Source organism: Chiloscyllium punctatum, chromosome 11 (genome assembly GCF_047496795.1).
Source record: "Chiloscyllium punctatum isolate Juve2018m chromosome 11, sChiPun1.3, whole genome shotgun sequence".
NCBI classification, from domain to species: domain Eukaryota; kingdom Metazoa; phylum Chordata; class Chondrichthyes; order Orectolobiformes; family Hemiscylliidae; genus Chiloscyllium; species Chiloscyllium punctatum.
The window spans coordinates 71621043-71639841 of record NC_092749.1 but is presented as its reverse complement, the minus strand read 5'-3'; the positions used below and the strand labels follow the sequence as shown (position 1 = coordinate 71639841).

Here is an 18799-nt window from a genome sequence, read left to right as displayed (position 1 = left end):
GAGGTAGTAATATTAAAACACATGGATTACAGGGGCAGCTAGTCGATTAGGTACAAAATTGGCTTGAAGGTAGGAGACAGAGGATGGTGGTTGAGGAGGGTTTTTTTTTTGGACTAGAGACCTGTGACCAACAGTGTGCCACAAGGATTGGTGCTGATTCCACTGTTTTTTGTCCTTTATATAAATGATTTGGATGTGAACATAGGAGGTATGGTGAGTAAAACTAGTGGTGTAGTGAACAGTGAAGAAGGTTATCTCGGAGTACAATTGGCCTTGATCAGATGGGCTGAGGAGTGGCAGTTTCATTTAGATAAATGCAAGGTGTTGCATTTTGGGAAGGTAAATCAGGGCAGGACTTAGACAGTTAATGATAGGGCCCCCTGGAGTGTTGCCATTAAAAGGACGTAGGAACTTACGGAGGTTTATCAAATCATGAGAGGCATGGATAGGGTGAATAGCCACGGTCTTTACCTCAGAGCGGGGGAGCCCAGAACTATATGACATAGGTTTAAGGAGAGCGGGAAAAAAATTAGAAGGGTCCTAAAGGACAAGTTTTTAAACATAGAGGGTAGTGCCTATATCGAGTGAGCTGCCAGGGGAAGTGGTGGAGGTGAGAACAATTACACCATTTAAAAGGCATCTGGATGAGTACATGAACAGGAAGGGTTTAGACAGATGTGGGTCAAACATTGTCAAATGGAACTAGATCCATTGGCATGGATGAGTGGACCGAAGGATATGTTTCCGTGCTGTATAACTCTAAGCCTCTATAAGTTGCTAATAAATTGCACATCAGTAATGGTATGTATTATTCAGTCGCCATTATTTTTTCAACCAAATGTCTTAATGTTAGTTGTTGGATAGAAACCAAATGCATAGGAATGTAAAAATAAAATCAAAGGCAAAGAATAAAAATGACTCTTTTAAAAATATATAATTTCACTTTCTCTCAAATGGATATTGAAAGTCCTTTTGTTAAAATATTAGTGAATTTCAGACATACACCAAGGGTATACTGCAGCTGTAATAATTTCTGATAAAATGGTAGAATTTATTCTTTTGTTTTTTGTTATTCATTCAGGGAACAGTTTTGCTGTGGCTTCCAGGTGGACTCAAATTATTTGCAGTGTTTTATACATTAGGAAATATTGCTGCTCTTGCCAGGTAAGTGTTTACCATCTTAACAACAACAGTACTGTTCAGCTGCTTTTTGTTCTATGCTTGAGAGATCTGTTTCTCCTTAATGTTTCAAGTTTTCATCAGTTTCTGTCATCTTTCAGTCTCTCAATTATTTCTGACAGTACTTATAATAGAAATTGTTTGGTTTAAAAGATACAAGTGAATTGTGACTTAGAAATGCTTTCAAAATAATTTAAATCAAAAATATATATTTTCAAACCTTAATACATTGAATTAAGATATGAGTAGTATGTGCTAAATACAGCAATGGTAAGTTCCAATGAGTGTTATATTGGTTCCTTATTCAAACTGTGTAAAGGATGAGTGAATATAACTGTCTAGATTACGTATAGAGTCATAGAGATGTACAGCATGGAAACAGACCCTTCGGTCTCACCTGTCCATGCCGAACAGATATCCCAACCCAATCTAGTCCCACCTGCCAGCACCCAGCCCATATCCCTCCAAACCCTTCCTATTCATATACCCATCCAAATGCCTCTTAAATGTTGCAATTGTACCAGCCTCCACCACATCCTCTGGCAGCTCATTCCATACACGTACCACCCTCTGCGTGAAAAAAGTTGCCCCTTAGGTCTCTTTTATATCTTTCTCCTCTCCCCTCTCACCCTAAACCTATGCCCTCTAGTTCTGGACTCCCTGACCCCGGGGAAAAGACTTTGCCTATTTATCCTATCCATGCCCCTCATAATTTTGTAAACCTCTACTTTCACTTTTACCTGTACTTGATTAGGTTTGTTGAGGAGTGACTCATGCTATGATTGATCACCTGCCATACCCCTCAGTCTGTGTTTTTTTTCTCCTTTTGTTAATTGTGAGTCTTTTGTTTCCTATCTCAATGTGCAATACCTAATATTTATCAGTAAAATTGTTTAACCTTTCTAATTTTTTGGTACATTAAATGCTGTTAATTTTGGGGGAGATGTAACCCTTTGCTCCATAAGTGGAACATGAGGACAACATAAGTGGAGACATTATGCTATCCAAGTCAGTCCACCAATCAAATATTGAACTGCCCTGATATCCATTTCTAGTGACATCACAGCCACTTACATTCTATCAACTGATGTTACTGATTAGATCTTGAACCTCATTATTGAGCCCTAACTTTTTTTTTCTTCTCCATGCATGCAATTAAAAAAAAATTATTGTCATTCACTACATAGTTTGCAGTCACCAGCAAATCATACCACAAACATAACTTCTAAAAACAAAATTTAAGCAAGGTGTGTAAATTCTGTAAGACAAAATATGACCATTGTTTCATTACATAGTCACTTTTGCAATAGTAAAATATAAATAGATTAAAGTGTGATTGTCTGCCCCAATCCCTCAACTGACTTGAGTGATAAAACTACTTTGGACAAGTTGATGGTAACTTTTAGGTCATGATAAATGGTCGTGCTCTGAGAACCACAAGGACATCTGTGTATATGTCCATTGGTCCCTTTTAAGGTACAAATAGATAACATGGTTAAGAAGGGATATAGAATACTCACCTTTTTTAGCCGAGGCACTTGAGTTTAAGAACAGGGAGATGATGCTGATACTGTATAAAATGTTGGTTAGGCCTCAACTAGAGTATTGTGTGCGTTTCTGGAATCCACATTATAGGAGGAATGTCATTAGCCTGGTACAGAGGAGATTTAGCGGCATTTTGCCTGGGCTAGAGAGTTTTAGTTATGAATTGGTCCGATTAGTGATGTTTTCCTTGGAGCAGAGGAAACTGAAGGGCACATAATTGAGATATTAGAAGGAAATATCATAGTATGGTTGAATTTAGAATACAAATGGAGAGTGTGAACATAAAATCCAATACCAGGGCCCTGCGCTTGAACAAGGGAGCCTATGAGAGAGGACCTGGCTAAAGTAGACTGGAAACAAGGATTTTATGGTCGGACAGTTGATGAGCAGTGGAGGACTTTCAAAACAATTTTTCAAAGTACTCAGCAAAAGTATAGTTCGGTGAAAAGGAAGGACTGTAAGAAAAGGAGTAATCTGCCATGAGTGTCTAAGGAAATAAGGGAGTCCATCAAATTGAAAGGCAAGGCATACAAAGTGGCCAAAAACAGCATGAAACCAGAAGATTAGGAAACCTTTTAAAGGACAACAGAAAGCCACAAAAAGAGCTTAAAGAAAAGTAAAATAGAAAATAAGAAAAAACTAGCACAGAATATAAAGACAGAGCAAAAGTGTCTATAAATATATAAAATGAAAAAGAGTGGCTAAAGAAAACATTGGTCCTTTAGAGGATGAGAAGGGGCATTTAGTTATGGGATATGATGAAATGGCCGAGGCATTGGATAGGTATTTTGTAACAGTCTTCACAACGGAGGACACTGATAACATGCCAGTAATTGACAAAGAGACAAAGGTAGATGAGGACCTGGAAACAATCATTATCGCAGAAGAGGAAGTGTTGGACAAGCTAATGGAGCAAAGGATAGATAAGTCTCCTGGTCCTGATGGAATGCATCCCAGGTTACCAAAAGAGATGACAGGAGAAATAGTAGGTGCGCTGGTGGTAATTTTCCAAAGTTCGCTGGACACTGGGCAATCCTAGTAGATTGGAAAACAGCGAATGTGACACCACTGTTTAAAAATTGAGGTAGACAAAAGATGGGGAATTATAGACCAATTAGCTTAACCTCTGTAATGGGGAAGATGCTTGAGTCTATTAGCAAGGAAGAAATCGCAAGGCATCTCTAAAGGAATTGTTCCGTTGGACAAACGCAGGTAAGGTTCATGAAGGGCATATCATGCTCGACCAATCTTTTGGAATTCTATGAAGACATTATGAGCAAGATGGACAATGGGGACCCGGTGATTGTGGTGTACCTAGATTTCCAAAAGGCCTTTGACAAGGTGCCGTACAAGAAGCTGCTACATAAGGTAAGGATGCATGGCATTGGGGATAGAGTATTAGCATGGATAGAAGATTGGTTGACTAACAGGAAGCAAAGAGTGGGGATAAATGAGTGCTATTCTGGCTGGCAATCAGTGACTAGCGGTGTGCCTCAGGGATTGGTGTTGGTACTGCAATTATTTGCAATTTAAATAGATAATTTGGAGTTGGGGAGTGTGATGTCAAAGTTTGCAGATGACACTAAGGAATGGCAGAGCAAAGTGTGCAGAGGACTGTGAAACTTTACAGGGGAACAGAGATAAATTGAGTGAATAGGCAAAGGTCTGGCAGATGGAATACAATGTTAATAAATGTGCAGTCGTACATTTTGGTAGGAGTAACAGTAAAAAAGATTATTACTTGAATGGTAAAAAGTTGCAGCATGCTGCTATCAAAGGGACCTGCATGTCCTTTTGCATGAATTGCAGAAGGTTGGTCTGCAGGTACAACAAGTAATTAAAAAGGCAAATGGAATTTTGTCCTTCATTGCTGAAGGGATTGAGTTTAAAAGCAGAGAGGTAATGTGCAGCTGTACAAGATGGTGGCGAGGCCACACCTGGAGTACAGTGTGCAGTTTTGGTCACCTTACTTGAGAAAGGAAGTACTGGCACTAGATGGGCGCAGAGGAGGTTCACTAAGTTGATTCCGGAGCTGAGGGGCTTGCTTACGAGGAGAGACTGAGTAGACTGGGATTATATTCATTGGAATTCAGAAGAAATGCAGGGGGGGAATCTTATAGGAACATAAAATTATGAAGGGAATGGCAGGTGAAGTTAGGACAAAAGGGGATAGCCTCAAGATTAGAGGGAGCAGATTTAGGACTGAATTGAGAAGGAACTTTTGCACCTAGAGGGTTGTTAAGCTATGGAATTCCTTGCCCAGGGAAGTCGTTGATGCTTCTTCAGTAAACGCTTTTAAATCTAAGGTAGATTTTTTTTTGAAAAATAAAGGAATTAAGGGATACGGTGAATGACTACATCTCTGATAATAAATAGAAATGGAGTAGAATCATTGACAAACTTCAATTCATCACAAGCTTGATGCATCCATAGGATTCACTCTGCCACCAGCAGCTCTTCAACTGCATATCATGCTGATTTCTCTGTCTTTCACGTGAAGAAGTTCCCACCAACCATTTGGTTTATATCACTTATAACTGCACGTTCAACTGATTGTTAGGCTCAGGCATCTTTGCAAATTAAAGTCAAAAGACTTCAAAACGTATGAACTAAGAATGCCACATTGTCAGAAGTGCTGAACCTTTTGAGATATTGCTCCCTCAGATGGATGTAAAAGAACCTAGTTTGATGCTGAGCAGAGATTTTCCCAGTGACTAGGCCTTCTGCTAACATCTAAAACTACTGAGCTGCTCACTGATCTAATTGTTTGTGCAAGTTAATTGGTTAATTCTTTTTCTGAGTTACAACAGCGTGTACTCTTCAAAGCTCTCATTTGCTGTAAAGTCCTTTTGGGATGTCCCAGGTTTCTGAAAGAAACTAAGCTTGGGTTCATTCTTCAATTGTAAATGTGAGTAGTAAGTTGTAATATAGCTGCAGCTAGTGCAGACCTTCTGTAATTAGTTTACTTTCTCCTCACTGCTTTTCCTGCCTAAAGCTTGAATTGTCCACTTCACTTTTAGTATTTTAAGTTGTGAATGAAATAAGTCAAGTCTATATGGGGTTAGTGACAAGTGAAATTATTAAACAATTAAGTAAGTTTTGCAAAGAAATGTAACCAGATTAGCTTCATTGAAGTTTTGATTTGTCATGGTGTCCCTTCAAGAGATAATCATGTGTTTTTATCTCTGGTTAATTTGGTTATTAGCTCCAGAGGGGTATGGGGGTTGTGGTGGGTTTATGGTTCTGTTTTTAGTTTGAAGAAATAATTATGAACAAGTAAATTAACTCTGTTCAAGGGAAAGTTTTGTATCTTGGTACGGGCTTCACTTTCAACACTGGATACAGTTATCATATTTCAGGAAGCAGGTCGGAAAATATTTACCTGACAAACACCTGGAATAGTTATATGTCCTTGTGAGGAAAAGTTGGACAGGCTGGGCTTATACCCATTGGTGTTTGGCAGAGTAAGAGGTGACTTGTTTGATACACAAGGTCCTGAACGGTCTTGACAGAGCTGTGAAACAAGTGTTTTCTCTTGGGAGAATCTCTCAAATTAGGGATCACAGTTAAAAATATAATGGGTCACCCATCGAAAACAGGCATGAAGCAATTTTTTGCTGTGTCAAGCAGCTTGGGAACTTTTCTTGAAAAGGCAGTGGAAGTAGAGTCTTTGTATGTTTTTAAGACAGAGTGGATAGATTCTTGTTAAACAAAGGTTATAAGGATAGACAAGCACATGAATTTGAGGCTGCAGTCAGATCAGCTATAATCTTTTAGTGGTGCAGACTATTCGGCTGTTGCGTCTGCTCTGCCAGTCAGTAAGATTGGGTCTAATCTAATAATCTTCAAATCCACTTTTCTGCCTTTTCCCATAACCCTGATCTCCTTATTGATTAAATACTGTCCATCTTGGCCTTGAATATATGTAACAACCCAAACTTGACAACCCTCTACAGGAAAGAATTACATAGTTTCACTACTTTCTGAGAGAAGAAATTCTTCCTCCGTTCTTCCATTCTTTCTTTCAAAGTGCTTAACCTCACATTTTCCCACTAGTCCCCATAGTCCCCATCCACTAAGTTTTCGTTCACCCACCTATCCAACCAGTCAATTCTCCGTCAGACTCCCTGTGTCGTCGTCGTCGTCGTCATCATCATCACTATCCACCTCCTATTGTTTTGTCATTTGCAAAGTTAGTACATTGACTTCTCTCTTCCAAGTCAATAATGTATATTGCAAAGTGTTGTAGTCCAGCACTGAGCCCTTTTGACGATGTTAAAAATTGTATGTCATCAAAAGTTTTATTTAAAAGCTGTACTGTTGTGATGGTCTTCTCCTAAAGTGTGTTAAAACCATGGTGAGCATTATAATTAGAACGGTAGAGAGGATATTTTAAACTTTGGGCAAGGAATCAAATTTGGGAACATGTAATAAGCTAACTAAAGAAGACAAGGGAAATGATGATTATGTTTGTAAGGGGACATAGTGTACAAAGCTTGATCAGAAGGCATCTGTCACTTATAATAGATGAATAGATGGTACAAATAGAAAAAAAATGTGTGATGTGACAGTAATTCATGTTCGAGGGTGCAAAACATTTCGTAAGATTAGATTAGATTAGATTACTTACAGTGTGGAAACAGGCCCTTCGGCCCAACAAGTCCACACCGCCCCGCCGAAGCGTAACCCACCCATACCCCTACATCTACATTTACCCCTTACCTAACACTATGGGCAATTTAGCATGGCCAATTCACCTGGCCTGCACATCTTTGGACTGTGGGAGGAAACCGGAGCACCCGGAGGAAACCCACGCAGACACGGGGAGAACGTGCAAACTCCACACAGTCAGTCGCCTGAGGCGGGAATTGAACCCGGGTTTCAGGCGCTGTGAGGCAGCAGTGCTAACCACTGTGCCACCGTGCCGCCCAGAAAGCTAGGTAAAGGTGGAGGGATATGAGTTGAAGATGATGTTGGTACCATAGAGATGTCCTTATTCTATATCCTGATGTCCAGAACTCCGATTGAGTGAGATACAAAATTAGTAGTGGTCAGAAGTCACTTGTGGCAATGGTTTTGCTAACCCTGACTGTAATCACACTGTCCAGGTAGGTCTGCTGGAGGAAATAATGGGTCATTTTGTAAAAAGTGTGTCAACAATCATGGGAGATTTTTATCTGCATATAGATTGGATGAATCAGATTGACAAGAGTAGCCTGGACAATGAGTTCATAGGAGTGTTTTTTGAGACAGGTTCTTGGGGCAATATGTTCTAGACCTAACCAAAGGAAAGGGTATACTAGATCTGGTAAATTACGAGATGAGATTAATTAATCTCAATGAAAACCTCTCAATAGCAATGATCAAAAAATGACAGAATTTCATATTCGGTTTGAGGGAGGGAAGCAACTCTAAGATTTGGGTGGCACAGTGGCACTGTTGTTAGCACTGCTGCCTCACAGCGCCAAAGACCCGGGTTCAATTCCGACTCTGGCAACTGTCTGTGTGGAGGTTACACATTCTCCCCATGTCTGCGTGGGTTTTCTCCGGGTGCTCCGGTTTCCTCCCACAATCCAAAAATGTGCAGGTTAGGTGAATTGGCCATGGTAAATTGCCCGTTGGGGTAGGTGTGGGGAAATGGGTCTGGGTGGGTTGCTCTTCAGAGGGTCGCTGTGGACTTATTGGGCCGAAGGGCCTGATACCACACTAAGTAATCTAATCTAAAAAAAACTACTCTTATCTAATATAATCTAATTGGTGTACTAATTTAATAACCACAAACATGCAGAAATGAAAGCAGAGCTGATTTGAATGAAGTGGGAAATTAAGGGATGGGTCTGCCACTGCATCTCTACTGATATTTAAGGATACGTTTTCAGCATACTTGAAAGACCTAAAGGAAGGTTGCACCACCCATGACTAATTAAAGCAATTACAGATAGTATCAAAGTGAAAGAAAATATCATTGCCAAAGGATGAATAGCAGATCAAGATATTGAACAAAATATGAACAGCAAAGAATTATTAAATTGATGGACAAGTGGAGTACCAGAGGGAGCTAAGTAGAAATATAAGACATGAATTTCTGCAAGCATTGAAAGGCTAAAGAGTGAGTAATATAATGCTGGTCCTTGACAAAGACCGTGGAGTTAATAGAAAATAAGGAAATAGCAAAGTAATTGAACAGCTATTTTCTGTCTGAATTCACTGCGGAGTATACAAATAACGTCTGGAAATTAATTATGAATTAGGAGGTGAAAGGGAGGAAGAACTTTTAAAAATTATAATTGCCAGGGAAAATTCTTGAAATTGAAAACTGACCAAGTCACCAGGTCCTTATGGATTTCATCCTAGCATCTTTTTTAAAATAAAAAGTGGCTGCTAAGATTAATGAATTGGTTATTAATTTTCCAAAATTCCCAAGATTCTGGAAAGGTATCGTCAAATTAGAAGGTGTCCTGTGTTCAAGAAAGGGAATGGAAACACCAGGCGCAAAGCCAACTAATCTCTGTCATCGGGAATTTGCTGGAATCTGTTAAGATTTTTGCAAGGTACTTAAAGTCTCAAGGCGATCAGGCAGAGTCAACATGGTTTTGTGGAAGGGAAATCCAGTTTGATGAATGCTTGGAATTCTTTGAGAAAGTACCGAGCTTGGATAAAGGAGAATCTGTGGATATACAGTGCTTGGATCTCTAGAAGACATTTGACAACATGATTGAACAAAGTTTACTGCAAAATTAAAGCTTTTTGTAAAAGGTAATGTATTAACATGGAGAAAGCATTTTTTGAAAAGATTTGTGCCTCAGGTTGATGGTAGGTCTATAAGTTATCTGGCTGAACTTGAGGTTTGTTTTCAGATGTTTCGTCACCGTACTAGGTAACAACACCAGTGAGAGTCTCCAGTGAAGCACTGGAGGTATGTCCGGGCTCTCTCTTTATAGGTCTTGATTTCTTTCTTTCATCAGGGGGTGATGTCATTTCCAGTTTTTTTTTCTCGAGGGACAGTAAATAGGATGTAATTCGATGTGTTTATTGATGGAGTTCTGGTTAGAATGTCATGCCTCTAAGAATTCTTGTTTGTATCTTTGTTTTGCCTGGCCTAGGATGTGTGTGTTGTCACGTCAGTGTGGTGTCCATCTTGGTCTGTATGTATAGAAACTAGTGAGAGTGGTCATGTCTTTTGGTGGCCACTTTGTGTTCATGTATCCTGGTGGCAAGTTTCCTGCTAGTTTATCCGATGTAGTGTTTTTTACAGTTCTTGCATAGTATCTTGTAAATTACATTAGTATTGCTTCCCTTGGGGAAAAAAAACGGAAATGACATTACCCACCTTCAGAAACCCAGACCTATAAATGGAGAGGCAGGGCATACCACCAGCGCTTCACTGGAGATTCTCACTGATGATGTTACCCAGCCATGGTGACAAAATGTCTGATAAACAAACCTTCCAGTTCAGCGAGCTAACTGACGGACGTTATGGAGAAAGCATTTATAGCTACTACAAGACAAGGCAAAAATGGATAATTTTCAGGTTGACAAGATGTGATATGTGAAGCTTCACAGGAATCGGCTTGGGCGTCAACTTTTTTTTTTAACATTATTCACTTAAGGGATGAGGGCATCAGTAGCTGGACCAGCATTTACTGTCATGCTGTATTTGCCCTTGAGAAGGTCATGGTAAGCTTCTGCTTTGAACTGCTGAAGCCCATGTTCTGTAGGAAGACTCGGAACTCCCTCCTTAAGGATATTCTAGGATTTCATTCCAGTGACACTGAAAGGAATGGTGATATATTTGCAAATCTGGATGATGAGTAGATTGGGGAGAGTCAGAGAGTTATACAGCTGGAAACAAACCCTGTGGGCCAACTCCAAACAAATGTCCTAATCTGATGTAGTTCCATTTATCACCAATAAGGTCCATATCCCTCTAAATCCTTGCTACTCATGTACCCATCAGATGCCTTTTAAATGTTATAATTGTACCTGTCACCACCGCTTCCTCTGGCCACTCATTCCATTCACGCATGTGAAAAAGTTGCCCCTTAGGTTCCTTTTATATCTTTTCCCCTCTCACCTTAAACCGATACTGTCCAGTTTTGGACTCTACTGTCCTGGCTATTCCCCCAGTCCATGTACCTCATAAGTTTATAAACCCCTGTAAGGTCACCCCTCAGCCTCCAATGCTCCAGGTAAAAACAAACTCTGCAAAATCCTTGGAAATCTTTCCTGAATTATCTCAACTTTAACAACATTTTACCTTTGACAGGCATACCAGAATTAAAACTGGCCTCACCAATGTTGGAGGTGGCATGGTGGCTTAGCACTGCTGCCTCAGTGCCAGGAACCTGGTTTCGAATCCAGTCTCTGGCGACTGTCTGTGTGGAGGTTGCACGTTCTCTCCACATCTGTGTGCATTTCCTCGGAGTGTTCCAGTTTCCACTCCAAAGATGTGTGGGTTAGGTGAACTGGCCATGCTAAGTAGCGCACAATGTCCAGGGATATGCAGGCTAGGTGCATTAGCCATGGGAAAATGCAGGATTATAGGGATAGGGTGGGGGATGGGTCTGGGTGAGCTGCTCTTTGAAGGGTCTGTGTGGTCTTGATAGCCAGAATGGCTTGCTTCCACACTTTCTAATGATTGTAATGTCCTATACAGCCACAACATGACATCCTCACTCCTATACTCAATGCACTGACCAATGAAGGCAAGCATATCGAAGATCATTACCATCCCATCTACCTGTGACTCCACTTTCAAGGAACTGTGCACCTGCACCGCTAGGTATCTTTGTTCAGCAGCACTCCCAAGGGTCCTACTATTCACTGTACAATTCCTGCACAGGGTTGCTATACCAAAATGCAACACTTCACGTTTGCCTAAATTAAGCTCCTTGACCCATTGGCCCATTTGATCAAGGTCCCATTGTACTTAGAAATAACTTCCATTAGACCACTAATTTTGGCGTCATCTGCAAACTTACTAACCATATCTGCTGTATTCACATCCAGATTATTTATGTAAATGATGAAAAGCCGTGGACCTAGCACCAATCCTTGTGGCACACCACTGGCCTCTAGACCGAAAAATAACCCTGTATCACCACCCTCTGTCTCCTACATTCGAGCCAAGTTTGTATCCAACTGGCTAGCTCCCCATAGATTCCTTGTGATCTAACCTTGCTAATCAGTCGTATATGCAGGATCTGATTGAAGTCCACGTCCGCCTGCTGTGCTTTCATCAATCTTCTTTGTTACCTCTTCAAAAAGAGGTAACTCAATCAACTTAGTGAGACACTGTATTTCCCATGCACAAAGTCATGTTGACTATCTATAATCAGGCCTTGCCTGTCAAAATGCATGTAAATCCTGCCCCTCAGAATCCCTTCCAACAACTTACCCACCATTGGCCTCAGGCTCACAGTTCTATCATTCCCTGGCCTTCCTCACCACTTTTCCTAAATAAGGATATCTTCCGGCACCTCACCCATGGCTATCAATCGCAGGTGATGATGTATCCTTGCATCCGCTGTCTTTGTCCTTCGAGATGGAATTAATTGTGGGTTTGAAAGGCACTGTCTAAAAAGCCTTGGTAAAATTCTGCCAGTGTTTTTTTTTACATACTGTTACTGCTGAGCATGCATGGTGAAGGTAGTAGACATAGTCCCAATCAAATGAGCTGCTTTGTCCTCAATGGTGTCAAGTACTTGAGTATTGTTGGAACTGAGCTTAACTAGGCAAGTGGAGAGTACTCCATTACACTGCTGACTTGTGCCTTGTAAATGGTGTACAGACATTAAGGAGTCAGGATGTGAATTATTCATTGCAGGTTTTCTAGCCTCTGACCATCTCTTGTAGCCACAGTGTTTGTATGGCTAGTCCAGTTCAGTTTCAGGTCAATAGTAACATGCCTAGGATACTGATAGTGAAAAATTTGATGATGGTAACATAATTGAATGTCAAGGGGTGATGGTCACAATTTCTCTTGTTGGCAAAAGTCATTGCCCAGCACTTAGGTGGTGCGAATATTCCTTGTACTTGTCAGCCCTTACCCAGATATTGTCCCAGTCTTGATGCATTTAGACAGGAATCAAACTCTAATGGGTCATTCTTATGGTTGCAAGATGTAAAGACTGATATGCCAGAGATCAGTGTTGGAGCATCAGCTTTTTACATTTTATATAAATGACTAAAGGGATCAAAGGTAAGGTTGCTAAATCTGCTGATAACTTGCTTTCCCATATATTTTTGTCATGAGGAAGTCTAGAGATTGGGAAGGGTTATAGATAGGTCAGGTAACTGTGCAAGGTCTGACAAATGGGTGACAATGTAGGAAAAATTGTAATTGTTCAGTTTGGCAGGAAGAACCTTTATAAAAGCATATTTAAACAGAGAGATTACAGAACTTTAAGGTGTAGAGGGATCTGTGCATGAATTACAAAAGGTTAGTTGGCATTTAGGAAAACTAGTTGAATATTTCCATTTCTAGTGAGGGGAGTGACCTCAAACATATAGGTGAACATTTGGAGATACTGGCCATAATTTTCTCTCTCAATAAGGACGCGATGCCAGGGAACACACGAATTACAAATATTGACACAATTGTTCAGAAAACTCTAAGGGGAATGCTAGCAACCAAGGACCGATGAGTTTTAACCCTAGTGATAGTGTTTAGAAACAATAACTCAGGATAAAATTAACAGTTATTTGGCTAAACAGATTAATAAGGAAGTCAACGTGGATTTGTTGAAGTAGTTCTTATTTAGCTAATATGAATGTCTTAATGAGGTAATGATTGATTGTGGTGCACATGAACTTCTTGAAAGCCTTTTGCTATATAACAGGCTTGTCAGCAAAGTTGAACGTGATGGAATAAACGGGGCAGTGGATGCAGAATTGTAAACTATTTTTAAGGCAGATTCTTACCAAGCAGATGAATATGGTCAGAGGTATGCAGGAATGTAAAGTTGAAGTTAAATTCAGTCCAAAGGGCTGAATGGCCTAATCTTGTTCTAGTTTGTCTGTTCGTGTAGACCAATTTTTAATTAGTAAGGGAACCAGGGATAGTGAAGTTGAGAATTATCAGACCAGTCATCATGTGGTGTAGACTCGGGCTGAATGGTCTGCTTCTGCTGCTACATCTTATGGTGTGATGGTCTTCCTGAAACATGCAGAATCCTGAGGGGAAAAGAGGGGGATCGCAGCTAACTCGGAGTGAGGATAAGTTGGAATCACCAAAGTAATTTATTACTTGCAAGAGAAAGTAACTTAAGGTTACATTTGCTGAAGACCTAGCTGCAGAAAACATTACGGATGTTATTAAGGCAAACATGGTCAATGTTTAAATTTGAATCTGAGATGATCTGCAAGGGAGTAAAGAGAGTAATAACTGCCTATCTTGAATATACAATGGAAATGCATTAACTGTAACCTTACCAATCTGGAAGGTGTGTTTCGGCTTTTGTTTTGTAGAAGCTTGCCAGTTATTTGGGGATAAAAGCTTGCTGGCTTACGTCCGATATATTACACCTATTCAAAATCAATGATGTGTGGAATATCAATGCTTTCTTTCAGTGTTGCACCTTTAAATTTACAGAATGTATTGTTACTGTACTAGTCCAACTAATAAAGTTGTTAGCGAGAATCAAAAAGTAGCTATGAAAAGCAAAGCATAGACCTCGAGGAGTGCAAGGAAAAATAAAAGTTATGCTGTGCCTCTTTGAAAGTGTGCTGTTGGTACTATGTTGCTTTTATTAGTGACTTAGTACAATTACCACAATATTTGATTTCTAGATATTTTTCATTGTAGCCAATGCATTCTTTAAGCCCGTAAATTGCAACATAATCACTGTAATCTGTTCAAAGCAAACCAAGTTTGGCCTTAATTAGCAGTTATTAAAGCCAAATGAGCATTTTAGTTATTTGGTAGTTTGTAATCTACAAGGCATTGTGATGGCAATATATTGAGAAATTATTTAATGTTAAAATATTATGCGTCATCCAATATGGATATATATATATATATATATATATATATATACAACACTATTAGACGGATTGAATAAACCAGTATAAAATGAAATATCTGTGTGGATTTAAATGATGCTGTCTAAATAGCAGCTGAGAATGAAACGTGTTGCTTTTTTACGTATTTGCTTTCATCAGTCTTGGTGCTTGCATAGTTATAAAACAATAACTCCTACATCATGAAAGCAGAAAAAACAATAAGCATTTTGAAGCCGTAGAGCACATGGAAAATGACTCATTGTGAATTACAGTGCATTGCCAAAGAATAGTTTGCACAGACAAAATATTTGTTTCCTTTGACCAAAATTTATTTTACTTCCTACCTTTTTATGAAGATAATTAAACTTGAAATCTATTCTAGTCACTAATTGTGGTTGATTTTGCACAAATTCTCAACCTTTTATTACTTAGGTCTTTTTTTTATATATAATTGTAAAACTTTGAAGCTGAAAGTTATCTCACTGTTGCCAAAAATAAGAAACGTAAGAGTTTGTGTGACTTTTGTATAGTTTATAGAACATAGCCTTGAAAAGGAGGCTCATTTAGTCACACCATCTCCAAGAGTTAGATTGTATTGTTGACTCTAAATTAGTGAATAAACGCACCCGTTTTGGTAAAACCGTAATTATGTATACCCTGCCAAATTGTCTTTTATTGAAAATATCGTTTATAAGTTGAAAAGAAAATTAACTGTAAATCTGTTTGACTTCCTCAATGAACTAGCTTTGCATTAAAGCATAAATGATTGCCAGTAACAACTAAGCTCATTTGAATGTTATGCTCATCAATTGCATGTAAATCAAAAATTGAGCATGTTATCTCACAAATCTGTACCTTTTTCCAAAACTCTGTACTTAAATCTCTCTGGTCAAGGTTTTGCATGCATACCCATAATCCCGAAATAGTCCTGGGTAATAAATTTCAGCTTCTGTGTCAGTGACCATGATGCATAGCCCATCCTCATCCTTTCTGACACCTCTGCAATCTTTGACATGGAACCACTCATTTTCTTTCAATGTCTTATATGTTGTCCAACACTAGTAGACAGACCTCACCTGATTCCACTTGGCTTTGGAGTCATTGCCAAAAAAATTGCATTGGCATTATCTTTCACAGCATTACTATTCTGGCATGACTACTTCCATCTCTGGGGTGGCACAGTGGCTCAGTGGTTAGCACTGTTGCCTCACACAGCACCAGGCACCCAGGTTCAATTCTAACCTTAGGTGACTGTCTGTGTGGAGTTTGCACGTTCTCCCTGTGTCTGTGTGGGTTCCTCTAGATGCTCTGCTTTCCTCCCACAGTCCAAAGATATGCAGGTTAAGTGGATTAGACATGCTAAAATTGCCAATTGTGTCCAAGAATGTGCAGGCTATGAACATTAGCCATTAGGAACATGGGGTCACGGGAATAGAGTATGAGTTGTGGGTCTGGTTGAGGTTCTCTTTGGGGGCACTCAAAGGGCTGAATCCCACATTGTAGGGTTTCTTGATTATATAAGATTACCCATCTCCAGCCTGCTTCAGCTTATCTGCTGTTGAATCCTCGTCCATGTCTTTGTCAGCTCTATTTCAGTGCTCTTCCTGCCAGTCACTTCACCTTCCATAAACCTGTTCATCCAATCGATAGCTTAAACCAAACGCCACTCCATTAGCCATCATTGACTTTGCCTGCCTGTATTGGCTACCAGTGTACTATGCCTCAATTTTAGCCAGCTCATCCTTTGGTTAAAAGCCCTCCTTGGTTCTCTAGAAGCATTGTTGTTCCAACTATGAATTCTTTCACATCCACCACTTCTTTCATGTCACTGTTAGAGACCATGCTTTTAATCATCATGCCTCTGTAATGTCTTTAGGACATTGCCATCTATTAAAGTTGCTTTATAAATGGGACTGTAGTTGTAAAACCAAAACAAATGTTTTGAGACTTTACGCTATCGAGAAAGGAATAAATCTGATTTATTCAAAGAGGTTTTTGTTCCAAGAAATTATTAAAAATTGAAAACAGCATTTTAAAGAAAGCTGTGAAGACTGTTTTACAAATGGAAACAATTTCCTGGTATTCAGTATTTTCCTTATTTTTCTTCTGTATCATCTGAAATTTTTAAATTATTTTCTTTAGATTTGTGCCACTTTCAGATTGGCAAGTATTCTGGATCCTTGTGTTATACTGTTTTTTTTGAAAAAAACTGCTATCATCTGCATGCATTTTGTAAGCGATGCAGTCAGGTTGTTGAATGAAGACTTTGGAGAAAGCCTATTGGTAACTGCCATCAGTGCTGTTTAATTCAATAAATGCTTTAAATTAATATTGAATGTAAAGTGAAGATGGGATGGCAGTGTGACTACATTTCCTAACACAAGTTTCACTTTGACATCAATGTTATTGTGTGGTTTGAAAAGCTACACAGCTTTTAAAAAAAAATCTTTTGGCTCCATGAAGTGAAAGGGTGATTCTGATTGAGATTCATAATTTGCTGCCTAATAATTGACAACTGTAAGACTGCTTTGTCTTTCTTTCCTCCTGAATCTACTCACCTTCTTTGCCAAACCTAGTTTCTGAAAACTTAAATTTGTTTTCTGTTTGTTAATTCCAGCACCTGCTTTCTCATGGGACCATTGAAGCAACTGAAGAAGATGGTTGATCCGAACCGTTTGTTTGCCACTATTATTATGTTGGTAATTAGAACTTTACTACACCAAGTTTTCTTCTAAATTCTATTATAGTAAATTTTTTGTATGCATTCTTTCTATAAGTTTAACAAACTTACTCTTTTATGGTACAGTACTTTATGTATTATTTACAGGGACTAAGGAATAGGCATGAAAGTAAAGTTGATGCCATACTCTGATCAATTGGAAAATTAAGTCACAGGTTCAAGGAGCCAAATGGCCTTTTGTTCCTAATTTATATGGTTGTATGATTTGAAAATGTAATTTTCCCAGAAATTATTCTGAATTAATTTAAAAAGTGCAAGCCAATTCTATTCTAAAATTTTCAAATTTCCAAGTTGTCATTACTGCACATTATTTATGTTAGCTCTTTGTTCATCATCCTTTCTCTCCAACCCATGATCATTAATATCACTAATTTTTGGCCAATAGCTCAGCACTATCTGGCTTTGATGTTGCACCTGTTTGTCCTAATTTAAACCACAGGTAATAAGTGAATTACTGGAGCTTGCTGAAACATTGGTTCCTTTCATTAGCTCCCTATCTGTGGTGGGGGCTTTGAATGTGATTTTATTGATGTGACGAAAAAGATTTTTTGAAATTCCAACATTTCTGTTGCACAAATTGTCATCCTGTTTTGTAATATTCAAAGTGCCTTTACATTTGGCGATGGAGGGTCTCAATCATAAGAAAACCTTTATCATGCTTATAAATACTTATAAATACTTATAAAAGTCAAGTTTAGGTAACATATTTTAAATTGGACAGAAATAGGAATAATCATCTGAAAGGTTACATTTTGTCTTGTGGTGTTGTGTGTCATTTTCATTGTCTATTTCACATATTACTAAGTTAAAACAGGAATATTTGTAGAATTGTTGATCCGTCAATGTGTTTTACAGGCTAGTGACAGACTCTTAAACGTCAAAGAATATTTGTGTGTGAAATTTACTTGTTTGTTCGACCTTCAAGTACAATTTTCCTGTCAGAAGGGGAACTACCTTGGGATCTTGCCCCTCCAGAGAATGGCACCTTGAACAGTCATATATGATTTCTATCTAACTTGCAGCACAAGAACTCACTCTGTGGACTGTACTATCAATGGCTGCAGTCTTTCCCACTGAAAAATAATCAAGTACAACTTTTATATTGATCTAAATATGATAAATCTTTAAATAAACTCTATTCTTTTGGTGGCTTGTATAAATTTGTTCTTTTTTTTGTATTTTACCAATGCTACCTCAGAATTTTGACAGCTTTCAAACAATCCTTTTCTGCATTGCAGTCCTTTGTCAATATAGCTCAAAACTTTAAGTTGTGTGTTAAGTACTGTGTAACCTTTCTCGCAAATACCCCAGTTCTATTGATAAATTATTCTT

At 38.9% G+C, this 18799-nt stretch overlaps 1 protein-coding gene across 1 annotated transcript in view; it reads left to right on the top strand.

The window, feature by feature from the left end:
- sft2d1 (SFT2 domain containing 1) overlaps positions 1-18799 on the top strand; it is a 70473-nt gene that overhangs the window by 32116 nt on the left and 19558 nt on the right. The window contains exons 3-4 of the mRNA XM_072581031.1: positions 1082-1164; positions 17345-17426. Coding sequence (XP_072437132.1) covers positions 1082-1164; positions 17345-17426 — 165 coding nt within the window. The remainder of the gene's footprint in view (positions 1-1081; positions 1165-17344; positions 17427-18799) is intronic.